At 41.2% G+C, this 22,455-nt stretch overlaps 1 protein-coding gene across 4 annotated transcripts in view; it reads left to right on the top strand.

The window, feature by feature from the left end:
* The first annotated feature begins 461 nt into the window (after nucleotides 1–461).
* CBFA2T2 (CBFA2/RUNX1 partner transcriptional co-repressor 2) overlaps nucleotides 462–22,455 on the top strand; it is a 125,513-nt gene continuing 103,519 nt past the window's right edge. For all 4 annotated transcript variants that reach the window (XM_042461876.1, XM_042461877.1, XM_042461875.1 and 1 more), the window contains exon 1: nucleotides 462–568. In XM_042461876.1, the coding sequence (XP_042317810.1) occupies nucleotides 541–568 (28 nt within the window). In that variant the 5' untranslated portion in view covers nucleotides 462–540. The remainder of the gene's footprint in view (nucleotides 569–22,455) is intronic.

Here is a 22,455-nt window from a genome sequence, read left to right as displayed (position 1 = left end):
ACTTGTTTTCTGCTGCTCCAGAGACTAGGACCCGGAGCAATGGATGCAAGCTCCAGGAAAAGAGATTCCACCTGAACATTAGGAAGAATTTCCTGACAGTAAGGGCTGTTCGACAGTGGAAGGCACTCCTTCCTCGGAGTCTAGTGGAGTCTCCTTCCTTGGAGGTCTTCAAACGGAGGCTGGATGGCCATCTGTCAGGAGTGCTTCGACTGAGAGTTCCTGCATGGCAGAATGGGGTGGGAATGAGTGGCCCTTGCGGTCTCTTCCAACTCTAGGATGCTATGATGCCTATAGCTTTGGAGAGCCGCTGAGGAGGACACCTTTCCAGCAGCCAGTGAAGAAACATGATAGCCTTTGCGCATGCGCGGCCTCCCCTTGCCATAGGGCTGAGCCTAGGACAGCGGGGCGGGGCCGTGTCGACGTCACCGTCGGGGGCGGGGCCTGGGAGGCAGAGAGGGCGGGGCCTAAGTGCGGGCCTAGCGCAAGGCAGGCCTCGGTGGCGGTGGGCTCTGAGGAGAAGGAGGCTTCGAGGTCGGAGCGATGGTCGGCATTCCGGGAGCCCCTCAGTGTAAGGCGCCGCTTCCCCTCCTCCCCCCCCTGTTTTGCCTTGTGTTTCTGTGGATGATCGTAGCTTCCCCAGATATCCTCCATTTCGAATCTGCTACCTTGCTCTGAGTGCATATAGCTTTTTGGGGGGTCCTGTCCTCCATTCCAGCCTCCTTCTGTCCGGGAGGAGTCCCCAGATGTCCTCCATTGCTAATTTAGAGTCAGCTTTTTTATGTAGTCGTGTCCTACATTTTTCTTCAGGGTCCTCCATACTGGGGTGCTTTGTCCTCCTCTCCGGCCAGAAGGCGTCCTCCTTTTCCAGGACGTGTCCTCCATCCCAGCTGTCATCTGCCCAGGAGGAATTCCCAACTGTCCTCCATTTCTAATTTGCATTTCTATGCATTTCTATTTCTGAGAGTGGTTCTAGCTTTGCACTTGGTCGTGTCCTACATTCTTTCTTAAGGTTTCCTCATTTGGGGGGTGCCTTGTCCTCCTCATCAGTTAGCGCAGGAGGGACCAGACCCGTCCTCCTTTTCCAGGACGTGCCCTCCATTCCAGCCATCTGCCCAGGAAGAATTCCCAAATGCCCTCCATATTGAGCAGGACGAAGAAGCATGGATTTATATTCATACGAATGTATAGAGAGACAATTATGTCAACGTTATAGCCTTTAATGTGTTGTAACGCCTTACCTGTTTCTTTAATGTCCCCCATTTTTGCAGTTCCCCGCCCTCCTTTGCATCGAGGGAGGGCATCTGGTCCCCTGCCTTGGCCTGGCTTCTCTTTCCCTCCTGACAGCCCTCCTCTCTTGGTCAGAATGTTGTTGTTGTTGTTGTTGTTGTTATCATCTATTGTATTTATACCCCACTCTTTAGAAATGCTTCCAGAGCGGCTTGCAAATTGTTGGTAGGTAGAGAGATCTTGCAGCACCTCTGAGACTGACTGGAAGAAAGAAGGTGGCAGCATGAGCTTTCCTAGACTCAAGTCTACTTCTGAGGAATCTGCATCTGAGGAAGTAGACTTAAGTCTGGGAAAGCTCATGCTGCCAGCTTCTTTCTTCCAGTCAGTCTCGAAGGTGCTGCAAGATCTCTCTACCTACCGATTCCACACACCAAGGCTATGTCTTTGTAAAACTGTTGTCTTACTAGTTTTGTGAGATTGTGTTTGGGTGTGTGTGTGTTGCATGCCTTCAAATTGTTTCCAGCTGATGGTGACCCTAGGGCAAAGCTGTCTAGAGTATTTATAGCTTGCTCTTCTGCCTCAAGGCTCCCAGAGTGGCTTACAAATTGTGAATTGGAAAATTCTGTGCCCCCCAGGCTTACAATCTTAAAAAGACATAACATAAAAGGAGAAGGGAATGACAATTTTCTTGGCAATGTTTCTTCAGAGGGGGGGGGGTTGCCATTGCCATTCTCTGAGGCTGAGAGGGTGTGACTTGCCCAAAGCCACCCAGTGGGTTTCAATGGCTGAGTGGGGATTCAAGCCCTGAACCCTGGTCTTGACAGTCATAGTCCAACACTCAAACCACTATGCCACACTGGCTTTGGTCAGAATTACCATCAAACCCCCCCCCCCATGGGAAGTGATGTTGTTGTTATTGTTATGTGCCTTTCCAAGGTCATCTAGTGAGTTTCATGGCTGAGCTGAGAATCAAGCCCTGATCTCCAGACACTCAAATCTTCTGCTCAAGTTCTGGAGGCCCAGGTCTGTGGCTTCTCTGATTCAATCTAACCACCTGGCATGTGGTCTTCCTCTCTCTCTACTGTCATTCTATTCTCTTTCTACTCTTCCTAGTGTCATTGATTCATGCTTTCTCGTGATGTGGCCAAAGTATGATCAATTTAGTCATCCTGGCTTCCAAGGAGAGCTCAAGCTACAATCCACTTCTTTGTTTTCTTGGCTGTTCATGATATTCTTGGCACTCTTCTCCAGCACCACATTAAATATGAGTATGCAAAGGGATCTTGTAACACCTGTGAGACTAACTGAAAGAAAGAAGTTGGTAGCATGAGATTTCACAGATCTGACCCTACTTCCATGAAAGCTCATGCTGTCAGCTTCTTTCTTTCAGTTAGTCTCAAGGTTGCTTACAAGATGCCTTTGCACACTGGTTTTCCAGACTAACACTGCTATGGCTTTGAATTCTAACATCTCAAATGAGTTGGTTTTCTTTCTATCGGCTTTCTTTATTTTCTTTATTCTTCTTTATTTCATTTCTGTGCTGTATTTCTCCCAGAAAGGGGCCCAGCAATTATGTCCAGCTTATACTTCCTATATTCCCTTTTAGGTCCCAGTTTGTTTTAGATTTGCAATTCTCCCTCCTTCGTTTTTTTAAGTTGTCCTGGTAGCTTCTGCAAAGTCTGTTGGTTTCTACCTCATGTCCCTTTTGCAATCCTTTCCTTTTTGCTCTCAGCCCAGGGCCTCTTTTCTGTTCCTTGCTCCTCTTATCAGTATTCCTTTGGCTTAAGACTCATTTCTTCTAGAAATAATGCTTTCTGCAGGAGACCATCAGTTTACATTCTCTGTATTAGTTTGGGTTGGGCATCTTTTGATTTTCTGCTAACATCTGTGTCCAAGGGGAGTTAGACCTAGGGCATTAGAAAGAGTCTAGAAGGCTGCCTGTTCGGATTTTAGCCATAAAATAAAGGTGTTCTGTAAACTCATCACTTAAAGAATGGCAAGAATCTGAATGGCTCCACTGACAATTCACAGATACCTGATTTACTGGGATGATCAGCTACATTATATTTTTTATAAATGTGCATTTTACTATGATTGCACCCTTGAATTCTCTTTGGGACAGATTTACCTCAGGAGTGGCCCTCTCACTAGAGGAAGTTGAGCATTGAGATCATTTGTACTGAATCTCTGTTGTAGATGAAGATGAGCCAGCTGTGTAATATATATCCTAAGTAATCAAAAGCATCTTGTAGTGCCTTTGAGGCTAAATGTGCAAAATGTACCATAAGCTTTCATAGACTTGAGGCCTGAACAGATGGGCTGAAAAAGCTGGCTTCCAACATGGCTTGAAGGCATGGCCATTAGATGGCACACGCTCCCAAGAAGCTGGGCAGAAGCTGCTTCCAGGCGGCCCAAACCCACCCCAAAAAGGAGCAGGTCTTTTCTGCTCCTATTTGGGGTAGTGGTGTAGGACACCCTTGGGACTGTAGTATGTGCTTGCCATGGTCCCATGGCATCTTGGGCAGGGGCAGCTTCGAGCTGGCCCTTCATGACCATCTGTTTCAGTCCTTGGTCTGCTCCCACAGATGCATGGAATAGACTGATCCTAACTATATAATTTGCAAGTAAACTATAAAGTTAATTGTGGCTTAGAATGTGTGGCCCCTCATTCAGCATAGCCAATTGTGAGGGAGGATGGGAGCTATATTCTGGCAACTTCTGCAGTTCTCTATCCTTATCCTAGGAAGTGGCCATAGAATTACAGTTTTAGACAGTCAGTTTTCTCGGACGAACCGGTACAGTCTCTTCTCCTCCTTGAAGTACATCTTCCTCCACATGCTCTTACTCATTGCTGGTTAATTATTATACTATGCTGCCACAGCATTTATTTGTGTTAAGACTGAGCAGAAGCAAAATTGTTAACCGTTGTTTTTGGCTTAGTAGAGTTGAGTAGGATTAGCACATCTCTCCAGATGGAATCTTTGTATATAAAAAAATTATTCATGCTGTGGGGGTTGGAAACTGCATTTGTTGCTGTGCTGTCTGCAACAGTAACATGCCCTGAGAAAGGGGGCCGAAGTAATCATAAAAAATCTAAATGTTAAACCAGATGAGGAGCGCACAAGAGCCTGATCATGTTGAATTTAAACAGTAGGCTTCACCTACTGTATGGTTTATGCGAAGACTCTGGTCTTAGTATTATGTGTATTTTCACAGTGACTAATTCTCTATGTAATGTGTTTTTATTTTGCACTAAACAGCAGCCCAAAATGGTTAGCACTTGTGGAGAATAGGCACTTCATAATATTACTCTTGAGGTTGAAAGGGATATGCATGTTATTCAGTATTTATGTCATTTAATTTTATTTGTTTGACTCATTTCAAAGATTTATATGCTGCCTTTGGGTGCAGCCTTCACCCCCAAGCAAGTTGCATCAAACCCATGATGGCAGAATGCATCACACAATCATAGAATACAAACTGAAACTGAAACCTTATGACATTAAAACAGCTGCAGTTTAAACAATACAGTGTTGTGCATGAAACACTTTAAAATAAAACATTTTTCATGATTTGTTTACATTTAATAAATTTAATTAATTTATTTATTTCATTTGTATGCCACCTTTCTCCCAAGAAGAAGCCAAGGTAGCTCACAGGTAAAAAGCATTTCAAGAAACATTACAATAAAAACAAAACATTTAAAATAAAGGTCGTATAAAACCACATAAAAATATACAAAAGCTAAAAGGCACGACCAACACAGAGTAGCCCAAATGGGATGTAATGAAGGCATGTGTCACCATAGTCAGATCTGACATCTCAAGAAATGGGCACAGCTGGCGCACTAGTTTTAGCTGCGCATAAATAAATATTCTTTTGTTCTTGCTTCTGTAGAATCATAGAATCTTAGAGCTGGAAAAGACCACAAGGGCCATTTGGTTCAATCTGCCATGCAGAAAAGCACATCTACAGCACTCCTGAAGGAAGTATCTCCACCTCTGTTTAAAGCTCTTCAAATGAGTATCCACCAGAGGCAGCTCTTCCACTGTCCAGCAGCTCATACAGTAAATTAGTTTTAGGCAGAATCTCTTTTCTTGTAATTTGAATTCATACTCTGGAGCAGCAGAAAGCAAGCGAATTCCATCTTCTGCATGGCATCCCTTCATATATTTAAAGATGGCTGTCATGTCACTTTTTAGTCTTCACTAGGCTTAACATGCACATCCTCCCAAGCTGGTTCTCATAGGTAACTATACAGACAGACTGTTGTAGGTGTTACATATTCCAATTTCTTTGCTACTGTTGCATTACAGTACTTTGCTTTCTTTCTCAAACATAGGGGCGTGGACATTGTACTTCTCAGATCATGGGAAATACTGGTTTTTATGGGAAGGAGGTTATTTATATCTTGCCATCCTTCCAAATATCTCAGTGTGCCAGATATGGCTGCCCTTCACAAAACACCCTGTGAGACTGGACAGGATCAAAGCCAAAAAAAACACACCAAAGACTGGCACAAGGTCATCCAGTGAATTTTGTGAGGTAGGGGTTACTAGAATTTGGATTGTGAGGGCTGTGTTATTCCCCATAATTGGTTGCATCTAGGATCTTCTTGCAAGGTTGAAGTGGCTATTTAGTTGTGCCGGTTTGTTTGCCCATAAAATGGGGTACAAGTTATGCTTCTTTTGGTCTTTCTTTGATCCTTTATCCTTTGGTATGAAATTGGTGGACTAGAATTTAGCATACTACTTCTTGCATCTGATTAACTGGGATCTTTTACTTGAACATTTATGCTACAATAAATCTGTTTCTCTTTAAGGTGCCACTGAATACTTTGTTTCTGTTACAGTAGGCTAACCCAGCTTTCCTTCTGGAAGTTCTTAGGCACATTCCTAAAAGTTCTGCAAGTTCAGTGAAGCCACATCTGTTTCTCAATATGTTTCTTATTTCTTCCCAACATCCACAAAAGCCTTCACATTTCTGTTGTAACTTGTTTGACTGTAGTGTTGTTTCCCATGTGTCTAGTACTCTGATCCAGTAAAAAACAGGGTTTTCTACAGAGGATGAACATGTGTTTAAGAGAGTTCAAAAATGGAACGAAAAAGCTGGAGGAGGATAAAGCAAGAGATACTCATATCATCTGCACATTTCTTTTCAAATTTGTTGATGGCCTTTAGAGCGGTTGTTCTTTGCTGGAGACAAAGTAATGAGCTTGCCTAACTTCAAGTTAGAGTGCCAGCCAGCATGGTGTAGTGGTTTGAGTGTTGGACTATGTGACTGGGAACCTTTAAAAAGCTGACTAGTTTGGAGTGAAGGGAAGCTTGATAGCTTGACACTAGAAACCAGGGTTTGAATTGAGACTCAGCCATGGAAACCCATTTTAATTGGCTGAAGAAGAAAGGTGTTCAATGGGTGTGCGGTTTTTTAAAAATAGCAACAGTAAGTACATTTCTATACCGCTTATCAGTGCACTTAAGCACTTCCTAAGTGGTTTACAATGTGTATAAGCTAATTGCCCCCAGCAATCTGGGTACTCATTTTAGCAACCTCGAAAGGATGCAAGCCTGAATCGAGCTTGAGCCCCTGGGCTGGGATTGAACTCGCAACCTTATGGTTTGTGAGTGACTGGCTGTAGTAAAGGTATTTAACCACTGCACCACCAGTACTCCTGGTGTTATTTGTTATATATGTTTCATAGTTTTCAAAAGCATTATTTTAATTGGTTTGATTGTTCAGTTTTCTAATTGTTTATATCACATACTATTTTGAGTCTGGGAAAAAGACAAGATATAAATCAATTAAATTAAAAAAATTAAAATTAAAAATATTTTTTGTTCCTGCAAATCAGATTTCATAAAGCCATTATTAAAACTTAACAGAGTTATTTTTTGGACTCCCATATCCATGTGCATTAATTTATGTGCATTAATCTACTGAAGAAGTGGACTATTATCAGTGAAAGGTCATGCTAAAACAAATCTGTTCATCTCAGGGATGCAGCTGGATTCCTTCATCTCCCCGCTTTTCATTTTTTGCTGAAACAGACTAAGGGCCCGAATAGACAGGCCAAAATAAAGCTCCTTCAGGTCACTATGGAGGTATGCTGTTTAAATGATGCACATGTCCTAAGAGGCCAGAAACTGTAGCAAAGCCACACTCCAGTCCTAAGGTCTGGAGCACAGCTTTGACGCAGCTTCTGGTCTCTTCTGTTTGAAAGCTAATCAGTCTTATGCAGTACTGTTACTTGGCAGTAAGCCCTATTGGATACAGCTGGAAGAAGCTGACATTGTATCTATAAAAATGTTCACAATCAGGACTGACTGAATGATAATGGTGAGGAAGAAGTAATTTGCACTTCTTCTGACTGTGCCCTCAGGCACTATGACAACTGTTATGACAAGTCATTTTAACAGTATTGAATAGAATATGGCAGATTTTACAATTTCTTTGGCTCTTTAATATAAGCAGAGGTAAAAATGTACCTGCAAGTAGGTTAAATTTATTATGGCCTCCCTGTCAGTCTTAAGTGCCTCCCAACCTTAAAAATAGTTTGGAAGACTTTAGCAGGAGTATTCCATTTTCTGGTTGTCCTGCTGTACTTTTAAAAGATCAGCGTTCACTATCAGAAGAACAAGGGAAAGAGACTCCCACTGTTGCATGGAGAAGCAGTATGTAGCAGAATGTATCAAGGGCATTTCTTTCAGAAAGGGGATGAAGGCCTTCAACTTGTGAAGGAGATGGAAGAGGGGAGGGCATCCAAGTCATAGTAAGGAAACATGGAAACAAAGTGGTGTGTGTGTGTGTGTGAGAGAGAGAGAGAGAGAGATACAGATAGACAGACAGACAGACAGACAGCTGCTATGATGCGGAAGCCTGGGGGCCACCACACCACACAATTATAGCACTATGATTCCACTTTAACTGCTGTGGTTTTGTTCCATGGAGTCCTGGGATTTTCAGTTTAGGGAGGGGTATTTAGAATTATAAGCCAGAGATCTCTAGTGTTTCACTAAATTGCAGGTTTTAGGATTTGATAGGAGGTAGCCATGACAGTTAAAAGTGAAATCATAGTATCACAACTGTGCAGTGTTAAAAGGTTCCTAATGAATGGATAGCACGAGAAATCACCCATTGTCTGTCAATTCTTGCATCTGCATTGAAGGGCAACTGAACATTTCCTTTGTCCAGAACAGGCTTGTGTACTTCATGCAGGTGCCCCCAGCCCCTCAATAAAGTCCATCCTTCTTGGATTCCACCAACCATCCCTAAACTGCCTGGTTTTTCTGTAGTTAGTGCTTAGGGGTTCCTGCTTAAAATGGTCCTTGTGGTCCCCTCCAAATCTTAAGATTTCTTATTCCATGTTTCAAGAAAGGGAAAGGTGTCTTCAAGTAGCAATAGATTCCTCTTTGATTCCAAGTGTAACACATCCTACAGATGTTAAATGGCTTTCCAAAGGATCTGGACTCATTGTAGAAATTTCAAAGTAACTTGTCTAGCAGTTGAACCTAGCTATGGTTACAAGATGCTATTTTGGTATGTGGTGTTGGTGTAGAATTCAGCAGTAGTGAAAAGATGCTGTTTTAAAACTACCTGTCAAAGATGTGAAAATTGTGCCATTTTGGAATCACTTGTCAAAATTGCATGATGGAGGAGGAAATATGTTGTAGAACTCAAGCCACTACTGAATGAATTCAAATTCTAAATTGTTCAGTGTTTATATTTGTAGTAGAGAATATATTTGGACTTTGTTGTTGTTGTATGCCTTCAGGTTTCCGACTTATGGTGACTCCAGGGCGAACCTTTCATTGGGTTTTCTTGGCAAGATTTGTTCTAATTCTGTGAGATTCCTACGGCCATGGAAAAGTTCTTGGTATTTTGACACTGCAAATTTGTTGTTGTTGCTTATCACTGAATGAAAAGGAAACAACTTAATTTAGTGATGCATTTTCACCTAAAATATAACCTCCAATTCTGCTTACATAAAGACTCCAGTTTCTTTGTGTTCTGCTTCAGGAATTTTAGGCAAATCTTGCTTAGGCCAGAGGACGATCTCTGAGCTACAAACAGTCCTGTTTTTTCAGAGACTGGGGAGGAGGACAACCATTTTGTATCCTGTCCAGCAGGCATTGCTAGTGTCCTGTGATACTTGCATACCTTCCTATGATTTGTCATTCTTGCTTTATCTATCTTGGATCTGTCTTAGTTTTACTGCACACCTCATGGCTTAAACACTGAACCAGATTTCTGGAGTTCTGTGTTTCTTCTGCACTCATCTATAAAGTAAAACAAAATGCCTACCAAGGCTGTTGAAGAGTTCTGGAGAACTCAAAAAGTCTGTATATTCTTGTGGAATTGTGGTTGATCCTAATAAAGGCATTGCCTCCTTTTGAATTTTATTTTGATTATATGGATTAGCATTGCTACCTTCATTTTGATATGTTCACTGACCACAAGTTACAAAAAACAGCTTCATAAACAGAAGAGAGGCATCCAAGCAAGTCCCTGGCAGCCCCCCCCCCCCCTTGTGATGGGCTTGCTTTCAGTTGCTGATTGGGGGTTTATTCTGATTGCTGAAGTGCATCTTATGGTTGCCTGAGAGAGCCTTCAAGAAATGGCTTCCCATGTTGAATTATTTCCTCTATGGGTGCTCTCTGGAAATACTGCCACACATCCCATGAAATTGTGAATCTGTGGCAACTGCTTGAATTTTGGGGTTGAAGGATTGAAGACTCTCAGAGTGATGAACTGAGTCATAGGACAAATACCTGCAGGATTTTCATAGATTCCGCTGCGAGGAGTTTGTTTTGGTGAGCATGCTAGCGATGACATAAATGTGCTCTGCCTCATGACATTTATCCATGAATAACCTTTTCACGAGCAGCAGATGAGGGAAGGTTGAAGCAGCTCTTCCTTCCACTGGTTCTCTGCTGTAGATATAGATTCCCAGATTCTTGTCCCAGCCACAGAATTTCTAACCTGTTTGTGATGATAAAGAAAAAAGCCTGTTGGGATTACAGAACATGTATTGCATACAGTGTTGTGTAAAGGTATTGTTGCAACAAAAGATCATTATAAATAGAGCTACAGTTGCCCCTCCATATCCACAGATTCCTTATCCACGGATTTAATCATCCACAGCTTGAACACGTTTTAAGAAGTCCAAAAGTAGACCGTGAAGGTAGCCACTTTTTCACATTCTTGTTACCCAGTTACTGCTACGGAGAAGCATATGGTTTTCTGTTACTGGAGGTATTACATATTTTGTTGTTGATGTTAATTGTTGTTGTTTTTGTGTGCCTCCAAGTCATTTTTTACTTATGGTAGGTAACCCTAGCACAAACTTATCATGGGGTTTTCTTGGCAACTTTCTTCAGAGGGGATTTGCCATGGCAGTCTCCTGAGGCTGAGAAAGTGTAACTTGCCCAAGATAACCCAGTGGTTTTTATGTTCAAGAGGGGATTTGAACCCTGGTCTCCCAGAGTCTTAGTCCAGTGTTTAAAACTCCACACCATACTGGTCCTGTAGTATATATTATATATAGCCATGATAATTATTTGCCTTTTGGAATTTTCTTTCATAAAATTTCATGAAAATATGTAATTTTGGCAGTTTACAGACTGCCCAAAAAGGGCAGTCTGCTGCCGCCTTCATTTCCGCCGCTGGGAAGCCTCAGCCTCCAAACGGGGAGGCTTCCTGGCAGTGAAAAAAGAAGCTGCAAAAGACGGCTTCTTTTTGCATCGAGCTTGTGATGCACGAGTGCGCAAATGGTGCACTCATGATCTCACAAGCGCAGGGGGACGTGCGGACGCTAAGCGTCTGTCCCGTCAAAATGGCGGCGCCCATGTGTATAGCCCGCCACCATTTTTACGCCCCCATCACGTGCTAGGGGTGAGGCCGGTATGGACACTAGGTCCTCGGCCAACCCCTAGCACGTGACGGGGGCGGTGCAAAGGCCCGTCTAGAACGGGCCTTTATTTTAAAGCTGACCACATTAGTAGGCACCATCCTATCTTGTAATAGTGAATTTCATAGTTTTACTTTTCAGCTTCACTGGATAAGGATAGATTTTAGGACTTTGAGAGAAGGAGTAGAGTTGCCTATGAAAACAATTTGGAAGTTTTAGTTAGTGCAGAATTTCATGGCCGAAGTTATGATTGACACTCTTCACTCAGATCATGCTTTATCTAAAAAGAACTTCACTGATTGCTGATTATCCTCTGGGCCCAGTTCAGAGTGCTGCTACAGCGTGCCCGCGCCATACGAGGCCTTGAGCATACGCGCTCAAGCCGCAGGGCGCACGCGGGGCGGAAGGGGCAGCGCGTCCCATTCAATTGAATGCGCACGCGCGCCCGTTGCGCCCCGCGCTCCTGCGCCGCCGTGCCACTGTGCACAAGCCCCATTGTTTCCAATGGGGCTCGAGCATAGGCGGAATTCCCCTTACATGGCGGGATCCGGAATGGATCCCCCGCTTAAGGTGAGGACGGACTGTACTTCTCTTGAAGTCACAAATGGCTTGAGATCCAAGTATTTAAAGGACTGCCTCCTTCCATACCAGTCTGCCTGCATGCTAAGGTCATAGGACGGGAGGGCTTATTTGGTTATCATGCTTCAGCTGTGCAGCATACTCTGTTTGAGTCATAGTCTTTAAATAACCCACTCTTTCTTTAAATTGACATTGTTGTTGTGTGCCTTCAAGTCATTTCAAACTTATGGTGACCCTGAGGAGACTCACTCTATCACGGGGTTTCTTGGCAAGATTTCTTCAGAAGGAGTTTGCCTTTGCCTTCCCCTGAGGCTGTGAGAATGCTACTTGCCCCAGATCACCCAGTGGGTTTTCAAGGCTGAATGGGTCTAGTCCTGGTCTCCAGAGTCGTTGACCAGTTCTCACACTACTACATCACACTGGCTCTCTTTCTCTGTGTAAACTCATATACTACCCAACAATTCCTTGTGCACCATAATGTCTTTAGTAAGGTGCCATCATTCCTCTCATGCAGGGTTTATATTATTTGTTCTTACACAAAATGGTTTTCAAGCACTATAAAACAATAACAGATGGGGAATGACTTGCTTAGGCTTCTAATGGAACAGTGAATCAGAAAGGTAGATAAAAAGTGAGTCATGTTTTTATTGTGTTAATATCTATCCAGAGGTCCAAGACATTCAGGGTAATGTCACCTGTCTGTCTGCTTGTAAGATCCTTGAGTCTTCAATTGAACTCCATAAGAGAAAACTCAGCAATTAGAGGTACAAGAGTTAAGGGTCAAGAGATTAAGCTGAAAGCTTTCGCAGATGACCTGGTTATTATCTTGGATAATCCCCTAAAAAGTATTAAGTTTCTTTTTCAAGAACTGGAAAATTTTGGAAATTTGGCTGGTTTTAAATAAAGATAAAACATGGCTGTTGACAAAAAATATTAACAAAAACGAAGGTGAAAAAATAGAAGAAAAATTGGGTTGTAAAATTAAAGATGTAATTAAATATTTGGGTATCTGGCTTTCAAACAAAACGCCAGATCTTTAAAGTTATCCCTATCAGGTAGAGTAGCGACAATTAAAATGTGTATCCTACCGAAATTGATGTTTTTGTTTCTCAATCTTCCAATAATTCATAATCAGAAATATTTTTACTTTGGGAAACAGAATTTTAAAAATTTTCCTGGGATGGGAAGAGAATAAGAATTAAATGGTCAATTCTAAAAGATTCTATAAAAAGAGGGAATGGCAGCTCCTGACTTTCAACTATACTATTGTGCAGCTTGTATTCTGTGGACCCAAGAGGGGTTTAAACCAGAAAAATACAAAAAACATATTACTGTATTAGAACATTATAATTTACAGTATGATTGGCATTCCTATACCTGGTACAACAGTTACAAAAAAGATAAGAGGAAATATTAAGGAAATCATTATTTAACAATTGGTTAAAAGTAAAACAAAAGTTCTACTCAGGCATTCCCCTTTGGGCATCCTCACAAGAGGCCTTCTTAAATCAAGGGGAAAAGGATTATAAGTGGCTTACATATAAAGACGTATTAACCCATGATAACAAGGGTAAACTCAAATTAAGATCAATAGAAGAGTTAGCTAAACAGACAGGGAAAAATGCAATGGTTGACCTATTTGCAACTTAAACAGAGATTTAAGGAGGATGATAACCTAATAGGTTTTGAAAAAGAAGAAAATGATTTAGACAAAATAATGTTAAAACCAGAAAGAAAAAAATTAGTAACTTATATAGCATATTATTGAAAAGAAATTTAGAAGAAGAAATAAAAGAATGTATGGTAAAATGGGCACAAGAACTGGGACATAATATAGATTTAGAAAAATGGAGAAAAGCAAGAATAAAAACAAGGAAATTTACAGTTGCCCAAATATTAAAAGAAAACTATTTTAAAGTGGTACATCACTCCTTCTAAAATAGACAGAATATATAAACAAAATAATAACAATTGCTGGAGATGTCAAAAAGAAAGAGGATCATATTTGCATATGTGGTGGAATTGCCCAATTACAGAGATGTTTTGGACAATGATCCATTTAGAAATGAAAAAGATGTTAAATATAGAGTTCGATATGAACCCAGAACTATATTTGTTAAACGTAACTTCAGTATTAGGTGAAGAAGGAGGAAAAAAAGCACTGGAGAATATGACTATCATCTTCCGGCCTGCAAGGGAGTTGACCAGGCAGGCCCAGCTCCACCAGGGCTAGCCTGGAGAAGAAGAGCCCTCCCTCCGGTCCCTCTGCCGTGGTCCAGGCCTCAGAGGGAGAGAGGAATGCTGGACCTGATCCCCTCCCCCCACCATTCCCTTCTCCTTTTGTGTCGTGTCTTTTTAGATTGTAAGCCTGAGGACAGGGAATTGTAAGCCTGAGGACAGGGAACCGTCTATTATCCCCTCTGTTGTAAACCACCCGGATTCCCAGCGATTGGGCGGTATATACATAAATCCTATTATTATTGTTGTTGTTGTTGTTGTTGTTATTTGTAATAACAGCAGCTACAACGCTAGTGGCAAAAAAATGGAAATCCACATATCCATGTATAGAAGAATGGAAAAATAAAATATTTGAAATGAAGGAATTAGATTAACAGCAATATTAAACATAAAGGACATGGATAAATGGGAAAAAGAATGGTGAGGAGTGACGTTCAATTTAATAAACAAATAGAATAGTCAACAGGGGAAACTTTATTTAAGATTTATACAGGTTTAATTATTTGTTTTTATCCTCATTTAATATAAAGACAAATGCTAAATTGATGGTTTAAAAATTAGAGATACTTTTGATAACAGAACTGATTATGCTAAGTTTAATGTACAGCCCTTCTTATACACGGATTCAATCATACATGGTTTGAAAATGTTCAAAAACAGTATAAATTTCAAATATCAATCCTTGATTTTCCATTTGTTATAAGGGACACCATTTTGCTAAGTCATCATATTTAATGGGACTTGAGCATACACTGATTTTGTTACACACGGGGGATCTTGGAACCAAACCCCAGCATATAGCAAGGGTCCACTGTACTTACTCTGCTTATTGAATGTATACTGTATAATTAACTGAATGCATATTGCATTGTACAATCAATGACGTGCGTATTAAGAGAAATATATATATATTTTTAAAGAGTAAGATCCTTGTGTCTGCCTTGCATGTTACAGAAGCTGTCATATTCACATCGGCTCTGCATCTGTTGTTGAATTCTACTTGTCAGTTTTGTGTACATATTGTGCTTCATCCTGAAAACACTCATAATTTCTGTTAACTGCCCTTCACTAGAACTAACTTCCCAATCCATTACTAGGAAATGGTGTAGACGAGCGCTTTCTATGTATTTGATGTAACAGACTAGCAGAGGATTTTTTCTCAAGATGCCAGGAACTGCTATCACATTTATGTCATATTAGTATCCTATTAACATAGTTTCCAATTATCATTTCATGGCTCCTGGATCAAAACTGCTCCACAGATAATCCTTTTGACCAGTGCTACCAGCACTACTGTAAATCTCCCTTGAAATGTTCTGGGCCCCCGTATGCAAAACTGTGTACCTCTCAAGGTTTGGACATTCAGAAGAGGTATGACAGTGAAACAGTTACAGTGGCCTAAACTGAATTGTTAGTCTCAGCTATATTAGAACCACTGAGTAAAAGAGAACTTCACAAATATAGCAGTTTCATTGATTTGATATATTTAAGATATACAATTAAATTTATATTTCTGACCCAAAACACTCTGCAGAAACAATCCAATTTGAGACCATTTTAACTTCCCTAGCTCAATGCTAGAGAATTCTGGGAACTATAGTTTTGTGAGACACAGCCTTCTCTGTCAGAGAGCTCTGGTGCCACAATAAACTACAATTCCCAGGATTCCCTAGCACTGAGCTAGGGTAAGTTAAAGAGGTCTCAGACTGGATTATTTCTGCAGTATGTTTTGGACTAAAGTCTTTGAAGCAGATTGCTGTCATTTTAAGATACCGTAACCATGGGATGCAGATCTAAAAACTAGTTGATAGTTTCAGACATTTTTCTATTTCCACTTGTCCTTTGGGGAGTAGCAAAGTACTGTAAATATTTAGTATGCTTTGGTATACACCTGATGAAACAACATCTAAAACAGCACTGCTGGTATAAATGCCACTTAGAATCTCAGTCAGCTGTTCTAAAATTCTGACCTTCATTTGAAATCAGAGCTTGGAAAAATTGCTCTTTTGGACTGTAATGCCTGTGGCCTTGCTGGTAATTCTGAAAACTGTCACTAAAACAGTGTTTAGAAACTCTGTTTAAAAAGCACACGCAAAATTCTGTGTGTCATTTAATGTTAAGTGAGGATTTTAAAAGTTTTCACTCATTGTACATTACGTAGTGGGCTCTGGGGCTACAGATAAATGCTTATCTTGAAATAAATAAAAAATGGGCTGCTTATTTCTTTTCTGTTCCCAGTCTCTTAAGAGGAAGAAGGCATCTCCTTTTTAGCCCTACTGATCATGGAACTTGATGTTTAAAGTCCCACAATAGACACTGTTTCTGCTGTCATAACTATTTGGAATAGATTGAACCATTGCTATATGTAAAATATAGATGAAGAAATGGAATGCCTTATTATAGAATTATTTGGCAAATGCTTACTTTGATGGGTTTCAGTTCTCCCTGGCTGGTCAAGAGATGGATCTACAGGGTAAGCTGTTACAGCCTTCCACAACATGATGCTATCTAATCCTAAAACCTCCATTAACATGGCCAGCAGGAAAGGAACATAGGAAATGAAATCCAAAACATCTGGGAGGCACTCGGTTGGGGAAGATTGGTCTGTTGTTTTCATTCCTTCTCTTTACATTTGTCATTGTTGTGAGAATTAAGCTGAAGTGAAATATGGGAGTGAAAGGCACAATTTGGGTTGTTGCTAAATGGGGATCTTTTAATCACATAGCAAGGCACTAAGGAAACTTGGAACACTAATGGATAGTGATATTATGAGATGTGGGTGGGCTGTTTCTTCAGAGGAGAGAAGCTAAAAAAAAAATCCCACTGAATATATAGAAGTCCAGGATGGTGTTTAAAAGCAGAGCTCTTTAAATCTTGTCCTTAGCCCAGTCTTAAGAGTCCTAAATCCTTTGCATGGGAAAGATGTTTGATCTAGCAAGTGCATGGGAGTCCCAGAGGACTTATTCTTCTAAGCCACTGAATTAATTCATGATTATGAGGATCCCTTCAAGAGGTCAAGCAAATGATCTCATGAGGCCTATTGCTATAGTGTAATTGAAGCTAAATTGTGGTGCGGTCTTGATTAGCACTTTGATGGGAAAATATATCACACAGCCCATGTAACAGCATTCGGTGAAGTCATGCTGGCCACATGACCACCAGAGTAGTCCTCAGACAATGCTGGCTCATCGGCTTTGTAACGGAGATGAGCACTTCCCCCTACAGTTGGTTATGACTAGACATTCAAGTCAAGGGACTACCTTTACCTTTACCTATTAACGATGCACCAGTCTGTAATAGAAGAGCTGAGAAATAATATTTTTCCCTCTTCTCCTTATGTACTATCACTTATGGGTGAATCTAACTGTGCCAGTTTCTTCCCCAATTCTCATTTTCTTAGAATAACTTTTCCCTGTTTCTGTGGACTTTGGGGCGTACAAGATTTTGTCCCAGCTCTTCTAATCTTAGAACAGACTGTAAGACTCCTCAGGGTAAGAAATAGAGTTTATCTGGTGACATCACCACCTTTTCCAACATTCCAGTAACAGAAACTTGGGCTAAGCTTGCTTTATCGTTGCCCACATTTTTTTGATTAAAGACACAGCTCAGTAAATATTTTTTAAATGATTGAATTTTGAAGCTATGGAAAACACATGTCAGTAGTCAGAGACACTGAACACTGTGTGTGATCAGACCAAGTCCTGTCTTTGAGCTGAGGGGTGTGAATGTAGATCTGAGAGCTGTGGGTGACAGGTTTATCTAGGATGATTGGCAAGGATTTATAAAGCAAGAGGGGATTTAGTTACTTAGTCCCCCCCTTCCTTTCTTCTTCTCTTCCTTTCCTCTTATTCTCAGAAAAAGGAAATTGGGATCACATTAAAGCCCTAATTGGTTTGGCTCCAGCAATAGCTCAGTGGTTGCCAAACAGTTAATTTATTGTGTGAGTTGGGCCATGTGTTGAACAGCAAATGTGTCCTGAGCACAACAAAGTAAAATAAATTTAAAGAGCCTTGTACACTGTACATGTATTCATTCAACAGTTCCTCCCATTTCTTTACGAGTGGACTGTGCACAGGACAAAAGGGAAGTGTAAAAGACAATTCCTGACTGTTCTGCATAATAGTCAACATCTGAAAATCCAGAATCTCACAAACTTCCACGTGGCTTTTTGGGGAAAGCAAACTAGGATTGGATTTTGTCTTTAGCTGTGTTCTCCTCAGAAGGCTACCTTTTTCAAATATAGTCTTTTTGCATTTCTTTGCCTTGTTAACCTAATTTAGTGAGGAATTGAGAGTCAGCCTAGTGCAGTAGTTTGAATGTTGGACTAGGACTCTGGAAACCAGAGTTCAGATCCCTGCTCAGCCATGGAAACCCAGTTAGTGACTTTGAGTAAGTCACACTCACTCAGCCTCAGAGGAAGGCAAAGGCAAGCCCCTCTGAACAAAGAAAACTCCATGATAGAGTTGTCTTAGGGTCACCATACACCACTTGAAGGCATACAACAAGAGAAAGCATTAGGTTATACCATTTAAAGTGGAATGCATTTTGGTAAGTTCTGATTCTGATATGAATTTTATCTGAACAGTTGGTTAAAGCTCAGTGGGGACATAACATGTACACTGACAATAACAGCGACCTTCAGGCAGTCACCTTCTGGTATGACTAGGTGGAGTGGCTTCTCCCCTGGGCATTTTTATCTTTCTCATTAAGTTCTGAGTAAGGAGAAATTGAAACATACTTTTATCTCGCTGGCTTCCTGCAGAATTTGGCTTTGTTCTGGCCAGCAATGCTATACAGCACCATACATGCTGAATTGTAGCGTAGGGTTTTTTTAAATTAAATTTGCCGACATGAGTTGTTTTATTCTATTGAATCTACAGTAGACCCTTGTTATACACTGGGGTTTGGTTCCAAGATCCCCTGTGTATAACAAAATCCATGTAAGCTCAAATCCCATTAAATATAGTAACATAGCAAGATGGTGTTCCTTATAAACAATGGAAAATGAAGATTTGATATTTGAAATTTCTTTTTTTTTAACATTTTCAAACTCTGTATGCTTGAATCCATGTATAATAAATCCGTTTATAAGAAGGGCCAACTGTACTACCATGGATTTTCTGCCCCCCCTGCATTTGCTGTATTTCTTAATAGGTTTACAGGCATGCCTCATTACTATGTACAGTGCGCCTGCGTTATATGCGGCTTTGAGCATATGTGGAAAGCCGCACAGGAGCGCGTCCCATTCGGATGAATGGGGGCCGCCACCGCCGCATTCACGAGCCCCATTCACTTGAATGGAACTTGAGCGTGCGCGGTATTTGGCTTACGCAGGGGGGTCCAGAACGGATCCCCCGCGTAAGCCAAGGGCGCACTGTATTTATGTTAAGTATATCTCTATCACTTCCCAGCCCACAAAGGCTCCTAAGGAGATGATGAAATAAAAACCAATTGCCATGTGGAACATCATGATTTGGCTGACCTGCAGAATCATAGAATCATAGACTTGGAAGAGATTGCAGGGGCCATCCAGTCCAACCCCCTGCCATGCAGGAAATCTAAATCAAAGCATTCCTGACAGATGGCCATCCAGCCTCTGTTTAAAGACCTCTAAGGAAGGAGACTCCACGAAAAGAGATGGGGCCAGCCTGACTTTGTTGGGTACGGAGTTCCACAGCTGAGGCATTGATACAGAGAAAGCCATTACATCTACCTAATTTCACAAGGTGTTGGTACACGCAACAAGGCCTCCTCTGAAAAGCTCACATTTTTGGCAGGTTCATATGGGAGAAGGCTGTCTTTCAGATACCTTAGCCTCAAGTTGTTTAGAGTTGTGTAGGGCAACACCAGCACCTTGAATTGAGTTGCACACCAAATGGAAATCCAGTATAGTTCTTGCAAGACTGATTTATTTGGTCTCTAAAATGCAGACCCATTTTGCACTAGCCACAGCTTCTGAACGCTTTTCAAGAGTAGCCCCATGTAGAGCATATTACAGATCTAGTCTAATTGAGAGGTAACTCAGACAGATCTCTGGCCAGATATCTCTTCCCCATGAAAGGGCACAGCTGGGCAAAGTTGTCCCTGGCCACTGCAGCAACCTGGCTTTCCAGGGGCAGTGTTGGGTCCAAGAGCTATGAACTTGATCTGTCAGAGGGAATGCAACTCTATCCAGAAAAGGCTGTGATCCCAATCCCAGGTTGTTTTTCCTACTGACCAACAGGACTTCGGTCTTGCCTGGATTAAACCTTAATCTGTTCACCCACATCCAGTCCTTTACTGCATCTAGACAATGATTCAGTGCTACCTCAGCTTCTTAGCATCAGTTTTAAAGGAGAGATAGAGCTGTGTATCATCAGCATACTGATGACAGCCAATGCCAAAGCTCCAGATAGGCTCTCCCGGTGTCTTCAGGTAGATATTGAAAAGCATAGGGAACAATATTGACCCCTGTGGAATCTCACAGGCTAATGACCAAAAGGCTGAACAGTAGTCTCCCAGCATCACCCTCAGGGAACATTCAGCCAAGAAAGCTGAACCACCGCAAAGCAAAGCCCCTGGAACCACTGCAAAGCAATGCCCTTAAGTCCCATATCAGCCAAACAACTCAGAAAGATATCATGGTTGATGGTATCAAATGTCACGGAAAGATCTGGGAAGATCAAGAGGGATTTATGCTTCCTGTCCAGCTGTCAGTGTAGGTCATCCACCAAGGCAACTAAGGCTGTTTCTGTCATATAACCAGGCCTTGAACCCAGATTGGAATGAGTTCAAGTAATCTGTTTTATTGAAGAGAGCCTGGAATGGTATTGCCACCACTTAGAAAAGGGAGATTTAGAGATTTAGAGACTGGCCGATAGTTGCCTAGGGAGGTGGGGTACAGATGAATTAATTAAGGAAGTAGATGTTTTCCTAAGACCTGGTGGTGCAGCGGTTAAATGCCTGTACTGCAGCCACCCACAAACCACAAGGTTGTGAGTTCAATACCAGCCAGGGGCTCAGGGTCGACTCAGCCTGGCTTCTTCTGAGGTTGCTAAAATAAGTACCCAGCTTATGGGGGTAATTAGATTATACACATTGTAAACCGCTTAGAGAGTGCTTAAGTACACTGATAAGCAGTATAGAAATATATTTGCTATTGCTATTAATTTTTTAGCAGAAAATTTGGTACCAGAGACAGAATAACATGGGAAGAATAGGAATAGGTTCAACAAAGAATGTAATTCAATCAGTTTCAGCAAACCTTTTAATTCAAAACTAACAATATGCACACATGAAATGAAACAACCAGGCCAGGGAAGCCTTCTATAAGTAAGCAAAAATATTTTTAAACTCCGAGAATACTTGAAGGCTTCTTCCAAAATGTACCCAGGGATTATTTCTCCCCCTCAGCCTCCATCCTTGTTATGATTTCCATTTTGTTGGCCAAACTTACAGTTTTATGCCGTCTGTCTGTCTGTCTGTCTGTCTCTAGCTATCTTTCTGGTATTTATATATGCATATGAATGAATGAATGCCTTTATTTCAGTTAACAAACCATAGGCAGTATAAAAGCAAAATGACAACAACAGCAACAAATTAAATAACAGCAAGAGTAGTACATACACAGCCTATAAATGAACATGTAAAAAACATTATAACAGGGGTTTTGTTAACAGACTCGCCACTTCATAGTTCAACCCATCCCAATTTTCCATAAGTGTTTGAGCCAGGAGAGTACATCACTACTAGCCTTTATAACACATGAGTTTACGAACTTTTATAGCAGAGAAAATAAACTTTGCGACTTCCTCTCTGATCTTTTTGTCCTCATCTGCAAATAAAAACTTCAGGTACCATTCAGAACTTCTGCCTGGATGTCTGTTTAATAAAGGGGTAATTAATCGTAGTCTATCATCCTTGTAAAATATAAAGTAAAGAAGAATGTGAGATATGGATTCTGGTTGGCACTCTCCACATGGACAAATTCAATTCGATGGAAACATCCTTCTAGCATAGCTGAAGGAATTACATTGAACCGGTCTTTGCTAAATGCGAACTGATATTTGGAGATTGTTAAATTTTCCAAATATTTTGCCCCCTTTGGGTTGAAGCACAGTCCCAAATCAATTGGGGAGCAGGTAGAGCATGCGGCAGATACTGAGTATTGTATATCAGTGTCTTTAATGTGTGGTATAAGAATCTGTTATGCCTCAGGCCAGTTCAGTATAATGCATATCCATATAGTATATACATAGTAAAGGATTCTGGAGGAAACTGCTGTTTATCTCACCTGTTGAAGGCATGCATACCCAGTTACAGCAGGATAGGCTACAGTAGAATTACTGTACTTTCACAGATCAAGCTCTATTGCATTGCTTAGTGCAGACATACTGCTGTGGCCCAACAATGCAAGTGTGCTTCCCTAATCCTCCTTCACCATTCTCTCAGCGCTGATGCTGTTATATAATCTCTAGCTAGACCGAGAACAAGGAAGAAAGTGTGTGTGTGTGTGGGGGGTGAAC

Source organism: Sceloporus undulatus, chromosome 4 (assembly GCF_019175285.1).
Source record: "Sceloporus undulatus isolate JIND9_A2432 ecotype Alabama chromosome 4, SceUnd_v1.1, whole genome shotgun sequence".
Taxonomy (NCBI): Eukaryota; Metazoa; Chordata; class Lepidosauria; order Squamata; family Phrynosomatidae; genus Sceloporus; species Sceloporus undulatus.
This window is presented reverse-complemented; position numbering and strand designations above follow the sequence as displayed.